The following is a 17345-nucleotide window of genomic DNA, read 5'->3' as shown; positions in this document are numbered from 1 at the left end:
TTACGTAAAAATAAGCAACTTTTATTCGAGACATTTTTTCAAATTATGGATAGATGGCGCTATAATCAGAAAAAACGATTGTTGGAAATGGAAAATTAAATTAAAAAATGGAAAGTCCCCCACTTTATGGAAAATTTTACTTAACTTTTTGGTTTTAGGACCTACTTTTCACAACCCAATAGGTCCCAATAACACTCGAGTAACTACAAATTTAGAATACTTTCCACCCCCACTATTAAGATAAATAGAAATTATATATATTTATTACTATATTATTTATTACTATATTATATTTTTGTGTTTTAAGGTGGCAGTACAGATCACAAAATAATTCTCAAAATGAATATTTCAGTTTTTAGATCTAGTCTTCTATTTTAATAATGGCTAACTTCTCTTTCAATTTTTAGCGATATTGTTGTTCCAAAAACGGCAGCTGAACCAGACGAATCAAAAGACGATGAAGACGATGTATTCTATGACACTGAAGACGACCTAGAAAGCGACAGTGACGATTCATTAGATTCTGTAGTGTAAGTATACTTACAACTATTCTATTGTTGTTATTATGTTTATTATACCCGACACCGACAATCATTAAGGTCAAGGCACACTAAGACCAAGAGTTAGGCAGAACATAACTATTAATGACCACAACTTCGAAGTGGTAAAAGAGTTTAAATATCTGGGGACGGTAATCAGAGCCTACAACCATATTATAAAAAAAAGGCCTCAGCAAGGATAGCTGCAGGGAATAGAGCCTTATACTACCTATCATCATTATTAAGATCTAAGTTACTAAAAAGAAAATCTAAATTAAGACTGTGCATGTCAATTATTCACCCAGTTCTTACATATGGAAGCGAAACATGGACTCTACGTCAGCGGGAAATAAATAAGCTGCTGGTATTTGAAAGGAAGGCTCTAACAATGATATTTGGCCCTTAAAGAGATTAAGTAACTGGAGAGTGGAGAAGGCGCCGTAATGCTGAATTGGTTACTCTGTATGGAACTGAAAACATTGTCAAATATAATATAAAAGCTAACCAGATAAGATGAGCAGTTGAGCAGATCATGTGTTAAGATCAGAGGAAAACAGAGTGTTAATGACAGAATTTTTTGAGATACCAGATGGTAGATCAGTAGGCCGTCCCAAAGAGAGTTGAAAGGATGATGTTGAAGCCGATTTATCTAGAATGGGGGTACAACATTGGAACATGGAAGCGCAAGATCGTAGAAAATGGAGAGCTTTAGTGGATGCGGAGATGTGGAGAGCTTTAGTCGGATAGAAAGGGCCAGAAGTGCATTTATGAAATTCAGAAACGTCTTTACGAACTCTGACTTTGACCTGAACCTAAGACTAAGATTCACGAAATGCTATATGGTCGGTGCTCCTATATGGCATGGAAGGATGGACTTTAAAAATAAACACAATGAATAAGCTAGAGGCATTTGAGATGTGGATTTATCGACGAATCCTTAAAGTTCCCTGGTCCGCACGAATAACAAATGAAGAAATCCCGAGAAGAATTGGTATAGAACGACAACTGCTATGCATAATTAAACAGAGAAAACGGCATACCTGGGGCACCTAATTAGAAACGAAAGATACCAGTTTCTGCAAACCTTAATTGAAGGCAAGATCGAAGCAAGAAGGGGAGTGGACAGGAAGAAAATGTCATGGCTCTGTAATGTCAAACAATGGACAGGACTAAGAAACATAGGAGACCTAATACATACTGCAAGGGATAGAGAAAAATGGTCAAACGTGATCGCGAACATCCATTAGTGGATTGCATAAGAAGAAGAAGAAGTGGATGCGGCGAAGACTCACCCCGAGTTGTAGAGCCAGTCAAGAAGAAGAAGCAAAGTGTACAAAATACACAAAATTATGTTGAGTTGAAAAAAAAACTATTGAGTGAATTGGCAGGCTATTGCGGTTCAATACGGATGTAATTTGCTATTTTGAGTAGGAACACATGCAGTTCCCGGATAGTTTTATCTATTTTCAGTAACTTGAAGTCGGCTAGTTTAATAGTTTTAAGTATGTAAGCAACACCTGAAGTTACGACAAACGAAGAAATAAACATCGAGGAGGGAGAGGTAAAGGAAGCATTAAGAAAATTAAAAAATAGAAAATCTCCAGGAGAGGACAGAATATCGAACGAACTCCTAAAGTACGGAGGACAAGATCTAACTAAACAACTATTAAAACTAATACAAAAAATAATAGAACAAAACAGAATACCTCAAGAATGGAGATCAAGCATCCTAATACCTCTCTTCAAAAAGGAGACAAATCGGACCCGGATAATTACAGAGGAATTAACTTATTAAACACAACATTAAAAATAACAGCCAAAGTGACAACAAACAAATTGAATGAAATTGTAACATTAGCAGAAGAACAACAAGGTTTTTAGGTCGGGAAGGTCATGCAGTGACGCTATATTTATAATGAGGCAAGTCCAAGAGAAATCGTTGGAATACAACATACCGGCATATTTATGTTTCGTGGACCTTATGTTAAGTTATCCATTTGTTATACTCGAGAGAGGTACCTCTAGGAATAATTAAAACGATCGAAAACATCTACCAGAACAACACAATAAAAGTAAATGTGGAAGATGAACTAACTGACCCAATTGAAGCCGGCAATGGGATAAGACAGGGGAATTCCTTGAGTCCTTTATTGTTCAACCTGATCATAGACGAAATAATAAAAAAGTAAGAACTAAAAAAGGATACCAAATGGCAGACAAACAACTTAAAATAATCTGCTATGCGGACGATGCAATACTAATCCTCAAAGTGAAGATGATTTACAACGTATGTTGCACCAATTCAACATAATCGCCAGAAAATTTAACATGTTAATTTCCTCAAAAAGGACAAAATGCATGGTTATAACAGCAAATCCATTAAGATGTAAATTGGAGCTGGAAGGTCAGATAATAGAACAAGTGATGGAGTTTAAATACCTAGGCATCACACTATCTAGCTAAGGAAGGCTCGAAACAGAAGTGGAAGATCAAGTGAATAGAGCAAACAGGGGCCGCAGGTTGCCTGAATGACACAATATGGAGAAATAAAAATATCGGAAAAGAAATGAAAGGCAAAATTTACAAAACAGTCATCAGACCAATAATGACATACGCGGCAGAAACACGACCCGATAAAGAGAGGACAAAAAGATTGCTCGAAACAGCGGAGATGAAAACCCTTCGAAAAATCGATGGTAAGACTCTATGGGACAGAGCTAGAAGTACAGATATACGACGGAGATGCAAGGTGTATAACATTAATAACTGGGTAAGAAACAGAAGAATAGAATGGAATGACCACATAAGCCGAATGACAACAAATAGGGTAGTCAGGACAGCAAGAGACGGTTCCCCAATAGGAAGACGATCAGCGGGAAGACCACAAAAACAATGGAACGACAACTTATTAGATGCACCTTGAAAAACAGACAGAGATGTCTATACAAAAAGAAGAAGAAGAAGAAGAAGAAGAAGTATGTAACCAACAATGTAAACTCAGACACTGTTTGGCTTCGCGGTTATTAGCGCAAGTACTTCAAAGTTGACTGAAGATGGACTGATAAGTCCGAAAACGTTCGTACTGAACAACTATTGTAAACCATTTGCATTTTTAAATTTAATTTTCCTTATACCAATTGCAACAGAAGATTTTTACTTAGATGTTATTTTCTTTATTTTTAATAATAGATCATATAATTTATTTATGTTTTTGCAGATGCAAGCCTTGTCCAGTTGTAAAACCAATATTTTTGTGTGGTTCAGATAACACGACGTACAGTTCCCTATGTCGACTGGACTACCATAACTGTATCCACCACTCAAACATTAAAGTGGGATGTAAAGGCTTCTGTCCCTGTTCAGGTAATATAAAAAAATAACATATTGAAACTTTTGTTTTAATAAAATTAAAAATAATATTAAAAATAAAACTTATATTGAGACCAAGTTCCTGGTAACTCCTTCTTGGTTTGTACAATTTACAAACCAACCGAATGCTGAAAAAGGAAGGCCACGGGAGATCTATAAATTGCATCTCGCTTCCTGCCTGTTCAACGTGCCAAAATTCCAACGAAAACTTGGTCCCGCACATTCAGGAGTAAAACTAACAGAAAATAATAATTTCATTGCAAAATAAAACCAAGAACCGCTTATATTTCAGTTCGTTAAGAGAGTGCACTCTGAAATAGACCTCCTTAACTATAAACAAAATAGGACATATACCGAAACAATAGTTACCTTCAACTTTTGCGCTATCCCTAAAAATACAAACGTTGAAGACTTTAGTCATATATATAACACCGGTTTATAGCGTCCTGCGCCTTCCGGTTCCTATTCTCCAGCCGCGTCGATCTGTCCAATCTCCTGGTCATGGATCTCTCTCGACATTGCTTTCTGGATCCCACTTATCCAGGTAGTTTTCGGCCTGCCATTTTTCCTTCTTTCCGGGGGTTGCCATTCCATTATTAGCTTTGGGAGTCGATGTTCCTCCATTCTTTGTACATGGCCATACCAACAAAGTTGTTTTTGTTGGACTTCTTCAATTATGTTTGTTGTTCTATTCATAATGTCTCGCACCCGTTCATTCGTTATATGTGAGAATCTGGAGATGCAGGCCGATCTTCGCCAGAAGTCCATTTCCAGTGCGAGCAACTTCTGTTCTTTTCGCTTATTCAGTTGCCAGGTTTTACATCCATACAGTACCACGCTTTTAAAGATGCTATTATAAAGCTGTGTTTTCTTTTCCTTTGATATGGTTTTTGACCAAAGTAGTGAGTTCAAAGCTCCTATTACCTTCTTTCCTTTCATAATTCTTTCCTCTATTTCGAATTCTGTCCTTCCACTTTGTTGAATTCTCGATCCAAGGTTTACATAATCAGAGCTTGGCTCGATAACCATATCATCCTCTAGTAACTCACTTTTCTGTCATCCTATACACATATATTTGTCTTCTTCTTCTTCTTCTTCTTGACTGGCTTTACAACTCGGGGTGAGTCTTCGCCGCATCCACTATGGCCCTCCATCGTCTGCGATCTTGCGCTTCGATTTGCCATTGTTGTACCCCAATCCTAGATAGATCGGTTTCAACACCATCCTTCCATCCTTTTCTGGGACGGCCCACTGATCCTCTACCGTCTGGTCTCTCGAAGAACACTGTCTTTAGCACTCTGTCTTCCTCTGATCTTACTACATGACCTGCCCATCTTATCCGATTAGCTTTTATATGTCCGACGACGTTTTCAGTACCATATAGAGTCACCAATTCAGCATTGCGGCGCCTTCCCCACTCTCCTGTCAATTCATCTCTTTGAGGACCAAATATCATTCTGAGGACTTTCCTTTCAAATATCACTGGGCGAATAATTGATATGTACAGTCTTAATTTAGATTGTCTTTTCAGCAGCTTAGATCTTAATAATGATGATAGGGAGTATAATGCTCTATTTCCCGCAGCTATTCTTGCTGAGACCTCTTTTTCTATGTGATTGTCCTCTGTGATTACTGCTCCCAGATATTTAAACTCTTTTACTACTTCAAAGTTGTGGTCATTAATAGTTACGTTCTGCCTAACTCTTGGTCTTGGATTTTTGGTCACCAGCATATATTTCGTCTTCTCTTCATTTATTCGAAGGCCCAGGTTACCTGTTTCCTCCTCGAGCTGTGAAAACACCTCCCTTACGTCTCTTGTAGAATGTGCGACTGCATCTAGATCATCGGCAAAGGCCAACAATAGTTTTGATCCTCGATTTGCGAATCCCCCTGTTAGTTCAGACGATATTTTACTTATTGCGTATTCTAAAGCCAAATTGAATAGCAATGGTGATAAAGGGTCTCCTTGTCTAAGCCCTGATGTTATAATAAATGGCATCGATGTTCTGTTTCCTATCTTTACCTGTGCATATGAGTCTGCCACGCACATTTGAGTGAGCTGCACTAATTTTCTTGGTATTTCCATTTCTAGCATTGCTAGCCATAGTCTGCCTCCTTTTATCGAGTCATATGCTTGCTGGAAATCTACGAAGATTTGGTGTACATCTCGGTTGAATTCCCAGTTTTTTTCTAATATTTGTCGGATGGTAAATATTTGATCTATTGTTGACCTTCCACTTCGAAAGCCGCATTGGTAGTCGCCTAGAATATCTTCCGAATACGGAGTGAGTCTCTTTAGTAAGATAATTAATAGAATCTTATACGCTATACTAATAAGCGATATGCCTCTGTAGTTTCGGAATTGCTCTTTATTTCCCTTCTTATGTATGGGTATTATAACGCTTCCATTCCATTCTCTAGGCATTTTCTGCTGTTGCCATACTCTGAGAATAATGTCATACAATTTTTGATGTAAAACGTTTCCTCCTTTTTTTATCAATTCTCCATTTATACCATCATTTCCTGGTGCTTTGTGATCTTTAAGAGATGCTATTGCATTCTTTACTTCTTGGAGTGTTGGTGGTGGTATTTCCACATCTGCAGAATGAAATGTAGTCTCTGATTCCTCCATCTCACTTTCAATATTTAGTAAATTCCGAAAGTATTCCTTCCATCGCTCTACGATTTCTGTTTCCATCATTATCAGTTCACCTGCTTCATTTCTCATAGCTTGTGTTACCCCAACATTTCCACCTTGTCTGACTGTCTTCACTTCCCTAAAGAATTTTCTTATTTGATTCCTCTCGCCACTTATTTCCATTACTCGTATTTGCTGTTCTATGTAGCTTCTCTTTTTAGTTCTGAGTAGTTGCCTTGTCTGTGCCCTCGTTCTGTGAAAATCTGCTTTGTTCTCATCTGTAGGGTTTTGTAGCATTTTCATTCTTTTGTGAGTTTTTGTTTCCAACATTTCTTCGCATTGTTTGTCAAACCATATATTTGGGTTTCTTTATATTAACGTATAGGCCCCATTTTTTGTAATCTCGAAACAGCCGGTTTGTCATAAATATTAGATCATCTTTATCCTGGGCAATCACCACCTGATCGTCAGCAAAATGCAGTGTGTATAGTGTTGAGTCATCGTTTATAGTCTAAGAGCTAGTGAACCTTTTGACTAACGGTCGTCCTGTAAGGCTAAAAATTTGTAGAGTGATAATTCATAGCACACCAAAGCTAAAAACCATGACCTGGCAGGCCTCAGCGGTGCACGTGTATCTACCAGGTGAATCGAAAAGTGCAAATTTAGGGGGTAAAATAAACTTTCTCCTGTAAGGTTTAAATTTAAGTATGTGTTTGAGTAAGTCATTTAGAAGAAATGTGTACAATGACAGGCGATTCTGAAGAGCATAAGACCTTGCCAGGCGAAGGGAAAGATTAGGGGTTTTTATTAAAATTATTCTTTTTGCATCGAACAAATTTTTTTTAGGCTTTTTGAATCATTCCAAACAGAAAAGGTCCTTAGTTATTTTTCTCTTAAGTTAATAGTTTTTGTTATATAAGCGATTGAAAATTTTGAAAATTGCGAAATCGGCCATTTTTAACCCAAATCGGACATTTATCTAAAAATTTCAATATTGGCAAGGTACGCAGATATTCCTTAAACATTGATTGATGAAATCCCGAAGAGTTTTTTGCAATAAAATAACGAAAACCGCTTTGTTTTTTTAATTGCTAATCAAGCGGGCGCTACACTGTAGTATAATTGAGGACGTTTGAGCTTGCATAAATTCATTATCTCGAGAATGGGCAAATTTGAAGAGAAATCCTCAGACAGGTCGATTTTTATTTTTGAATTAGGACTTTTTGGTATATATATAATACTAGTGACGTCATCCATCTGGGCGTGATGACGTAATCGATTATTTTTTTAAATAAGAGTAGGTGTTGTGTGATAGCTCATTTGAAAGGTTATTTCATTCTCTATTCAGTAATATAAACATTAACATAATTATTTATACAGGGTGTACAAAAAAAATTTTTTCTTCTATTTGTCAAATTTAATCAAAGTTAATTTAATAAAAAAAATTTTTTTGTACACCCTGTATAAATAATTATGTTATTGTTTATATTAGTGAATAGAGAATTAAATAACCTTTCAAATGAGCTATCACACAACCCCTACTCTCATTTAAAAAAATCATCGATTACGTCATCACGCTCAGATGGATGACGTCACTAGTATTATATATATGCCAAAAAGTCCTAATTTAAAAATAAAAATCGACCTGTCTGAAGATTGCTCTTGAAATTTGCCAATTCTCGAGATAATGAATTTATGCCAACTCAAACGTCCTCACTTATACTACAGTGAAGCGTCCGCTTGATTAGCAATTAAAAAACAAAGGGGTTTCCGATATTGTATTGCAAAAAACTCTTTGGGATTTCATCAATCAATGTTTAAAGAATATCTACCTACCTTGGCAACTTTGAGATTTTTAGATAAATATCCGATTTGGGGTTAAGAATAGTCGATTTCGCAATTTTCAAAATTTTCAATCGCTTATATAACAAAAACTATTAACTTAAGAGAAAAATCACCAAAGACCTTTTCTGTTTGGAATGATTCAAAAAACTTAAAAAAAATTTGTTCGATGCAAAAAAAATAAATTTAGGAAAAACCCCTAATCTTTCCCCTCGCCTGGCAAGGTCTTATGCTCTTCAGAATCGCCTGTCATTTTACACATTTCTTTTAAATGACTTACTCAAACACATACTTAAATTTAAACCTTACAGGAGAAAGTTTATTTTACCCCCTAAATTTGCACTTTTCGATTCACCTGGTAGATACACGTGCACCGCTGAGGCCTGCCAGGTCATGGTTTTTAGCTTTGGTGTGCTATGAATTATCACTCTACAAATTTCTAGCCTTACAGGACGACCGTTAGTCAAAAGGTTCACTAGCTCTTAGACTATTAGCTGTATCCCCATTCCAGAACACGATTTCCGCCACTTATTCAAGACCTCATTTATATAGATTTTAAACAGTGTTGGCGATAAGCTGCATCCCTGTCGCAGTCCCTTATTCACCATGAAGCTATTGGATAATCTGCTGTTGATTTTTATGTTTGCTTGGATATTGTTATAGAATTGTTACACTGCTTTTATTAAAGTTATATTAATATCCTTGCCATAATTTACAAAGTGGTACGGTATCATATGCCTTAGTTAGATCGACGAATAGTAGATGTATTTCTCTGTCTCTGGCTACTTTTTTTTCGTTGAGTTGGTTGATCGTGAAGATGTGGTCGATACAGGATCTTCCTGCTCGGAATCCTGCTTGTTGTTCGATCTCTAAAGGTGCATATTCATTTTCTATTAGAGTTTTTAGAGTTTTCCCATATAATCTGCTAAAGGTGCTTGTTACAGTAATACAGCGATAGTTCTGACAGTCTTCCTTGTTACCCTTTTTGTGTATTGGGGTTATCCATCCTGTTTTCCAATTTTCTGGTATGTTTTCTCCATTTGCGTAGTTGTTGAAAATTATAGTTATTAGTTTGATCAATATTGCAGTTCCATTTTTTATAAGTTCCGCTGGGAGAAGATTTTAGTCGTGTTGTCAAATTCTTCTTGGCGATAATACATGATGGTATAAATAAAAAAAAACTGAAAGAAGGAATATATTTATATGAATGTCAGTTTGGGTTCAGAAATGGAATATAAACCAGAGAGGGCTTATTTTGTTTTAATGTGATGGCTCCAAGATGCAGGGATATGAATGTGGATGCGTACGTTTGTTACGTTGATTTTGAAAAAGCATTTGACAAAGGATGACATGAATAATTAGTCCCAATTGTAAAGACAAAAACATAGACAAAAAATAATTAAGAATAACAACAAACCTTTACTGGAATCAAAGAGCACATATTGTAGTAGATAACTAACAGACCCAGTTCAGTAAGGCAGAGAATCCAGAGAGGCGTTGGGCAGCGATGTATTATGTCTATATTACTATTCAATAGATTTCGCCACACGGCTCACACTCCCTCTAAGGGGAAAATTGACTCATCCCAGATACCTACGGTATCAAAATGATTGAGCTCTGGTGGGACTCTTTCCGTGTTATCGAGCCCTAGGTGACTTGGTATGCAGGTGTATCTCCCAAAAATTTTCGTACACATCTGACCGTTGCGAGTAGTACAGCTTTCTGCATGGTCTTGTAAAGATGTTTAAGTCTTTTTATACTTTCGAGGAGGTTCTTCGAAATGACTCCAGTAGTAGACATAATAATAGGTATCGTCTGGGTACTTTGCATTCTCCATTGTCTTCGTATTTGAATTTCCAGATCTCTGCACTTGGCGATCTTTTCAGTAAATTTACTACGTAGATTATTGTTACGTATCGCCACATCAATTAGTATTGTTTGTCTTGTTAATTTATTAACTAGTACGAGATCTGGTCTATAATATACACATAATAATTATGTGCCACTGTTTGGTTTGCGAGCACAGTGCGGTCCCAGTACAGCTTGTAGTTGCCATCCTCAAGCATACTCTCAGGGGCGTATTGATAATATGGGAGATGGTCCGTTTGGAGAAGTCCCAGCTTGATAGATCCCTTGATGAAGGATTTTTCCCACTGCGTCATGCCGTTTCTTGTATTCAGTTGCTACAAATGCCTGGTAGCCCCCTGTAAGATGTTGGATGGTTTCTTGGTCTTGACATCCATATCGGCATCTGTCGTTTTGAACCTGAGGGTATTTGACGATATATTTCAGGTAATTTCTGGTTGGTATAACCTGATCCTGAATGGCCAGTAATGATCCATCCGTTTCAGGGAACATCTTTCGTGATGTCAACCAATAGTTCGACGCTATATTGTCGACATAGTTTTGGCTGACCTCATTGGGATGTCGCTCGTGCAGAGGTTTACCCATCCAGGTGCGCATTTTTCGTCTTTAGTGAGGTGGTTTATGCGCATTTCTGGTTCCCTCAGTTTGATCGGTGTTCGTCCTCTTCCTCCTAGATTCCGTGGTAATGTCGTTCTTTCTACTGCACTTTTAGGATGGTGTTTATTGCCTTTGTGAGGTGTGTTCTTACTTTTCAATAAATTATTATTATATTAATAGTGAATCCCTTTTTGAGGAACCATTACTATCTAAAAGTGAAGGAATAATAATTAATGGAAGAGCTATTAATTACGTATCATGCAGATGACACCGTGATTATGGAAAGCTCTGCTGAACAATTCCAACTACTACTAAACAAGACAAGCAGTTTCTTTGAAAATTATGGACTAAAAGTGAATATAAAAGGATTAATAATATGACAATATGGGAAAACAAAAATAAAAAAAAGAACATATGGTTGGAAAATACAAATACCTAGGAACCTGCATTTCAGCAAAGTATCATTAAACAGAAATACGTTTGCACAAATGAAAACAATTCTCTGCAATAAAACTTCAAGAGTGTTTAATGATATTGACGAAGAGGAAGGTGAGAGTAGTTGTGGAGTGTTTGTACAATTATTTCTGTTTTGTCCTTGTTGTTTTCAATCAAAGCATAATTAAATATCTTGGAGTAAGAAATTTGATTGGATTTTTTTTTCTAAAACTATTACCAATACAAATGATGAAAAATAAATCTTTCTCTTAATATTTTAAATAATGGCTTATTATCACTGAAAATTTTCCCTTGATACATTTTTAGTGTTATTTTTGGCTATTATTAATTTTAATAATTCTTTTACTTTTTAGATGATGACTACAAGAGAAAACAGAAGCAATCAGAAAAACTGAATACTTTCATGAACAAATATAAAGCTACGTTAGATAAGACAGGTACTGGTGGATCTATTAATGGAGGAAAGCTTAACAAAAATCCTTCAAAATCCGAATTATATACGTATACTCCTCAGGACTTTAAATACGACAACAAACATTACAAGTACATCAAATATACAAAGTATAATAAGGTAACATACTTTTTTCTGATGAATTTTTTAAAATTCTTAAGGGGGTAGGCGCAAAATCTTGGACCAGTGCTATTTAAATGATTTCAATTTTTTCGAATCCTGAGAAAACTAATAAACATTTTTGAAAACTTTAAACACATAATGAAAATGAAAGATTGCATTATTACCGAGGGCTGAAAGTCCCTAAAAATATACAAAAAGTTTCTTTTGAATGAAATATTTGAAATTAACAATCACACTAAATTTTCTCTTTTTTTCCAGTCCTGTTACTTATTAAAATAAACAATATGGAAATTTTCAGGGACTTTTGGCTCTCGGTAATAATGTAATATTTCATTTTACGTTTAAATTAAAAAAAAAATCATATTAGTTTTCTCAGGATTCGAAAAAAAAAATGCATTTAAAAAGCATTGGACCAAGATTTTGCGCCTACCTCCCTAAAGTTAATATTTTTTTAAAACATTTCACGAATCTTTTTCTGTCCATTTTTTCTGAAAAATAATTGTTTTAAAATTTTAAAGTATAGTGTATATAACCGTTTCTATCATAATCTACCACTTAATCTTCTTTCATTTTCCATTGTTAAAATGTCTGGCCCTTCTACTGTCTTTCACTCTGACGATATATTTTATTTTATTGCATTGTCTTGCACATTTACTCTCCCTCTCTCTCTTATTCCACCAGTTTCGTCTCGCTGCATTGCTCAGTGTCGGCCTAGCAGCCTTTAAAGATAGAGGTCCCGGTCACTGTTACCCACAATGTGATATTCATGCTGTTATACGTTTTTTAATTGTAAAATGGACTTCACCTATCGAGATTCATCGTCAGTTAATCGAAGTTTATGGGTAACAGTGCATATCTCTTCAACATGTTCGCAAATTGTATAGAGAATTTAGTGAAGGCCAAACGGAAATTCACGATGAATCTGAAGGACTTCTACTCCGATCTTCACTGAATTATCAATACCATTTGCGAAAATGTTGAACAGATATTTACCCATAAACTTTGATTAACTGACGATAAATGTCAATAGACGGAATCCATTGCATTTAAAAAACGTATCACAGCATGAATTTCACATTGCCGGTAACAGTGACCGGGACCTCTATCTTCGAAGGCTGCTAGGACGACACTGACCAATGCAGCGAGGCAAAAGTGGTGGGGTAAGAGAGAGAGAGCGAGTTATGTTTAGGGCAGTGTTGTCAAATTTCTCCCAGCACGTCACATTTCTGTACGAAATGGAATTATTTCGAATCGTCGAACACGTGCATAGTCGAATAGTCGAGTACCTCCCATCCAGGACGTAGCAAGGCTGTCGTAACATTATGTGGTAGTTCTAAAAAAATGGCTCTTACCAAAAATGTTAATTTTTAATGAACTCATTATTTTAGGACAATAATATTTTATATGCAGAAGACAAGGAACGACTTCGAGGATACAATGAAATTTTGGATAACAAAATCTATAGTGGTCCTATACTTGGAACTCCAATTTATCCCCCCAAGCAGTGTTCTCCATCGGCATTGCAGGCTATGGGAAACAGACTATTGGACTGGTTTTCCGTTGTTATGTCCGATGCAACGAAAAGACGAAGAGCAAAAGTTAAATCCAAAGGTATGGTTTCCAAATGGTTTACATTTCTGTACTATTTTTAAAGCTCGAACATGTTTTCTATATGACTAAATCAGTTTAGCGTTTGTGACTTTGATGTGTATGAGATCATTACATCATTAATTAACATTAACCATCAACAGTTACCGAAACTATACAAAATCTTGTACTGATATCCTAAGTTTCTTATGGGCCTGACGATGCTGTACAACATATAAACAGCAGTAGCGGCCTGTCAGGGTCGGCAGTGCCGACCCACACATTTATAGATATAGATTTTTTTTAATATCTAATTTAATCAGAGTTAATGTCATTTGTATCTGTGAAATAAAAAAATCTGTCAGATAATACAGACTGAATTTTATTCATGGTTTTTAAAAGGATTCGGCCAATCCGAGCGTTAAGTGATCCCTGTGCATAAGAGACTTTTCAAAAAATGAATGATCCGAGCCATTCATCTAACTGTTTTCGGCAAGCCGACCCCAGCTCATCTCGAGCTTGACGATTTACACGTAAAACTCAACGAAATACGAGTCGAAGAGCAACCAAACTACCAAACGTATAGTTCTCTCCGTAGGCGTTAAGCGGCAGGTACGGCACATTTAAATCTGCCGATGTTTCATTTGAAAGCATCGGCAGAAATTGTAAAAAATAATCACGCCGCTTTACGTCGCTTAATTGATATTGAAATTTATTTAAGTTGTCAGGAATTATCATTTACGGGACATGATGAATCGGAGCATTCGTTAAATCAAAGTAATTATAGAGAACTAATAAAATTGTTTAAGAAATACGATTTGAAATTTTCCATTTTTTTTCTGATTCGAAGATATTTACCGGCGTGTCTAAAACAGTACAGAATGAACTAATATAATCAATCAGTTACATTTTGAATAACGTTATTGAATCTGAGATTCTGAAAACCATTTGATTTTCGCTAGAAGTAGATGAAACTTCTGATTATCATGTCATTCACAACTATCAATTGTTGTTCGATAGGCGTTACGTGGTAATATTTATGAGAGGTTTTTAGGTTTTACAGACGTCAGTAAAAGCAATAAGGCAGAATATATTTTTGGTGTTTTAAAGGACAGATCAGAGATCAGATTAAAATTTTTGTATATCAAAAATAAATTGGTAAGGCAAATTTACGACGGCGCTGCCGTGATGTCCGGTGAATTGAATGGTCTCCAGGCAAAAGTTAAAACTATTGCACCAAAAGCTTTATTTATTCACCGTCATGCGCATAGAATGAATATAGTTTTGCAGGATACGTGTAAAAAAATTAAAGAATATCGTCTTTTTTTGCCATATTAGCTCGCCTAAACGGACTACTGTTTTAGAACAATTTGTTTCGAAAAAAATGCAAACAGTTTGTCAGACGCGATGAAATTTTAAATCTCGGTTAGTTTTCACTGTAGCAGATTTTCGTGAACAGCTTTTTGGAAGTTTTTTTTGATTTTATTATCGAAGGCGACGATTTTGAAAGCGGTGATATCTTGATCCGTGAAGCAATCGATTTGAGAACTTTATTAAATGATTACTCTTTTAATATTCTTTTAAATATTTTTAAGAAAGTATTTGCCCAAACCCATTTGATATTCATTGTTCTTCAAAATCAGTTAATTGTTAGTATTTATTCCAAAAATAAAATAAGAAAGCTGAGAGATTTTCGTAATGATAGAAGTTTCCAATATATACGCAGTGACGTTTTGGATTCGCTTGATATTTTCGAACCATCCCAAAAAAGACAAAGGCATGATACGTATCTCGAAAAACGAGTATATTTTGAAATTTTGGATACCTGCTATTATGCAAATAGATACTCATTTTTCGAATTTTGAAGATTTGCAAATTTTTGACCTCTTTGATAATTCAAAATTTAAAAGTTACCTTCGCCAAAAAATTTCCAATATATTTATTTAAGTGTAAGTTACTTAAAAATTATGCTGATCCAAATATTTTCGGAAAGTGGGATAAGTTACAAATATGTATAATTTAATATAGTAAGTACTGCAATTCACTACAACAAACTGTTCATAAATTCTCTTATTACCACTAACTTCTGCCTCAAATGAACGGGATTTCTCTTGTCTCAAAATAATCAAAACGTATTGTCGAAACACTATGACACAAGAGAGAATGTCAAGTAAACCAAACAAAAAAAAAACAAAAAAATCTCCTATGATGATTTAAGCCTTTTAATTATATGGTATACCTAGAGGAGGAGAACAAAAAAATATTGCCGACCCTGTCTCTAAGGCCACGATCCGCCACTGGTAAATAGCGGAACTGTTCGCCCCATCTTACTTTAATGTAATAAAACCTTAAAACGGATTGTGAATAGAGTACCTTATTTACCCTTACATACATTCTTAAAGAAATGTTTGGGGGCGCGCTATTTAACTCTACCCATAAATGTTTTCAAAAGTTAATAGTGTATGCATTATAACTAAATTATATATTAGCAGCAATTCAAACCGCTATCTATTTGATACATTTTTTTTTTATTGACATCCCAATTTATTACAATCTGCCGTTTTTTACAAAGTAATAAGCATTAAATAATATTTATGTCGGCTAAACTATTGACATGTGGCGAACATACCCATTAATATGCCGCTCTTAATGTTAGTCTACTAAACTATTATTGGTTCTGGGAAAACATAAATAAGTACTACACTTTTTTTTAGCTCACACTAAATCACTGGTCACTTTACGTTTTAACCTGCGCACTGCACACATCTGCATCAAGTTCCTTGCTAGGTGGTTTGGGTGTTCCCGCAATCGGTCCTTGTATTTTTTTATTCGATATGTAATTTCTTCCTTTACATAAGTTACCTCTGCATCTCGATGTACGGCGTTGTTGGTGATGTACCAAGGTATATTTAAAATCATCCTTAGTATTTTGGATTGGAACCTTTGTATTATTTCAATATTAGAATTTGCGGCTGTTCCCCACAGTTCTACCCCATAGGTCCAAATTGGCTTCAACACCGCTTTGTATAGGAGTAATTTATTTTGTGTTGATAACTGGGATTGTTTTCCTATTAGCCAGTATATGTCTCTCACTTTATGGCCCAATTGTTTTCGTTTGGAAAATATGTGTTTTTTCCAGGTCAGTTTTCTATCCAGGTGAATCCCAAGGTACTTTACATCGTCTTTCTGTGGTATTTGTTTGCGGTTAATACATACAGGTGGACAGGTTCCTCTACGGGTTGTAAATGTTACATGTATTGACTTTTGCTCATTTGGTTTAATTCTCCATTTTTGTAACCATTTTTCGACTTCAGTTATGTTATTTTGTAATAGTTCTGATGCGATGTTTGGATTCTTGTTGGAGCATAAGATCGCAGTATCATCTGCAAATGTAGCTGTTGTTGTGGCAGGTGATGTTGGAAGGTCGGCAGTATAGAGTAGGTACAGGACAGGACCCAGAACACTTCCCTGGGGGACACCCGCTGTTATGGGTTGAAGTTCTGATATTTCATTGTCGTATTTGACTCTAAAGCGTCTATTTGTAAGGTATGACTTTAGTAGTGTGTAATAATTTAGAGGCAAACAACTCCTCAGCTTATAGAGCAACCCCTGGTGCCATACCTTGTCAAACGCTTGTCCTATGTCTATGAATAGGGCGGAGCAATATCTGGATGCTTCGAGGTCTTTATGGATTCTGTTTACTAGTCGATGTACTTGTTGAATGGTAGAATGTTTCTGCCTGAATCCAAATTGGTGAGTTGGAATTATTCCCTCGTCTTCTAGGAGAGGTGTTAGTCTTGTTAATAAAAGTTTTTCGAACACTTTGGATAGCACGGGTAGTAGACTGATGGGCCGGTATGATTCTACCCTTTCAGGT

At 35.8% G+C, this 17345-nt stretch overlaps 1 protein-coding gene across 1 annotated transcript in view; it reads left to right on the top strand.

The window, feature by feature from the left end:
- Positions 1 to 17345, top strand: part of LOC114344961 (proteoglycan Cow) — a 218090-nt gene that overhangs the window by 177596 nt on the left and 23149 nt on the right. The window contains exons 4-7 of the mRNA XM_028295783.2: positions 408 to 530; positions 3757 to 3902; positions 11661 to 11878; positions 13270 to 13492. Of these exons, the coding sequence (XP_028151584.2) occupies positions 408 to 530; positions 3757 to 3902; positions 11661 to 11878; positions 13270 to 13492 (710 nt within the window). The remainder of the gene's footprint in view (positions 1 to 407; positions 531 to 3756; positions 3903 to 11660; positions 11879 to 13269; positions 13493 to 17345) is intronic.

Source organism: Diabrotica virgifera, chromosome 3 (genome assembly GCF_917563875.1).
Source record: "Diabrotica virgifera virgifera chromosome 3, PGI_DIABVI_V3a".
NCBI classification, from domain to species: Eukaryota; Metazoa; Arthropoda; class Insecta; order Coleoptera; family Chrysomelidae; genus Diabrotica; species Diabrotica virgifera.
The sequence above is the reverse complement of the archived record's forward strand: the minus strand, read 5'-3'. Positions and strand labels throughout refer to the sequence as shown.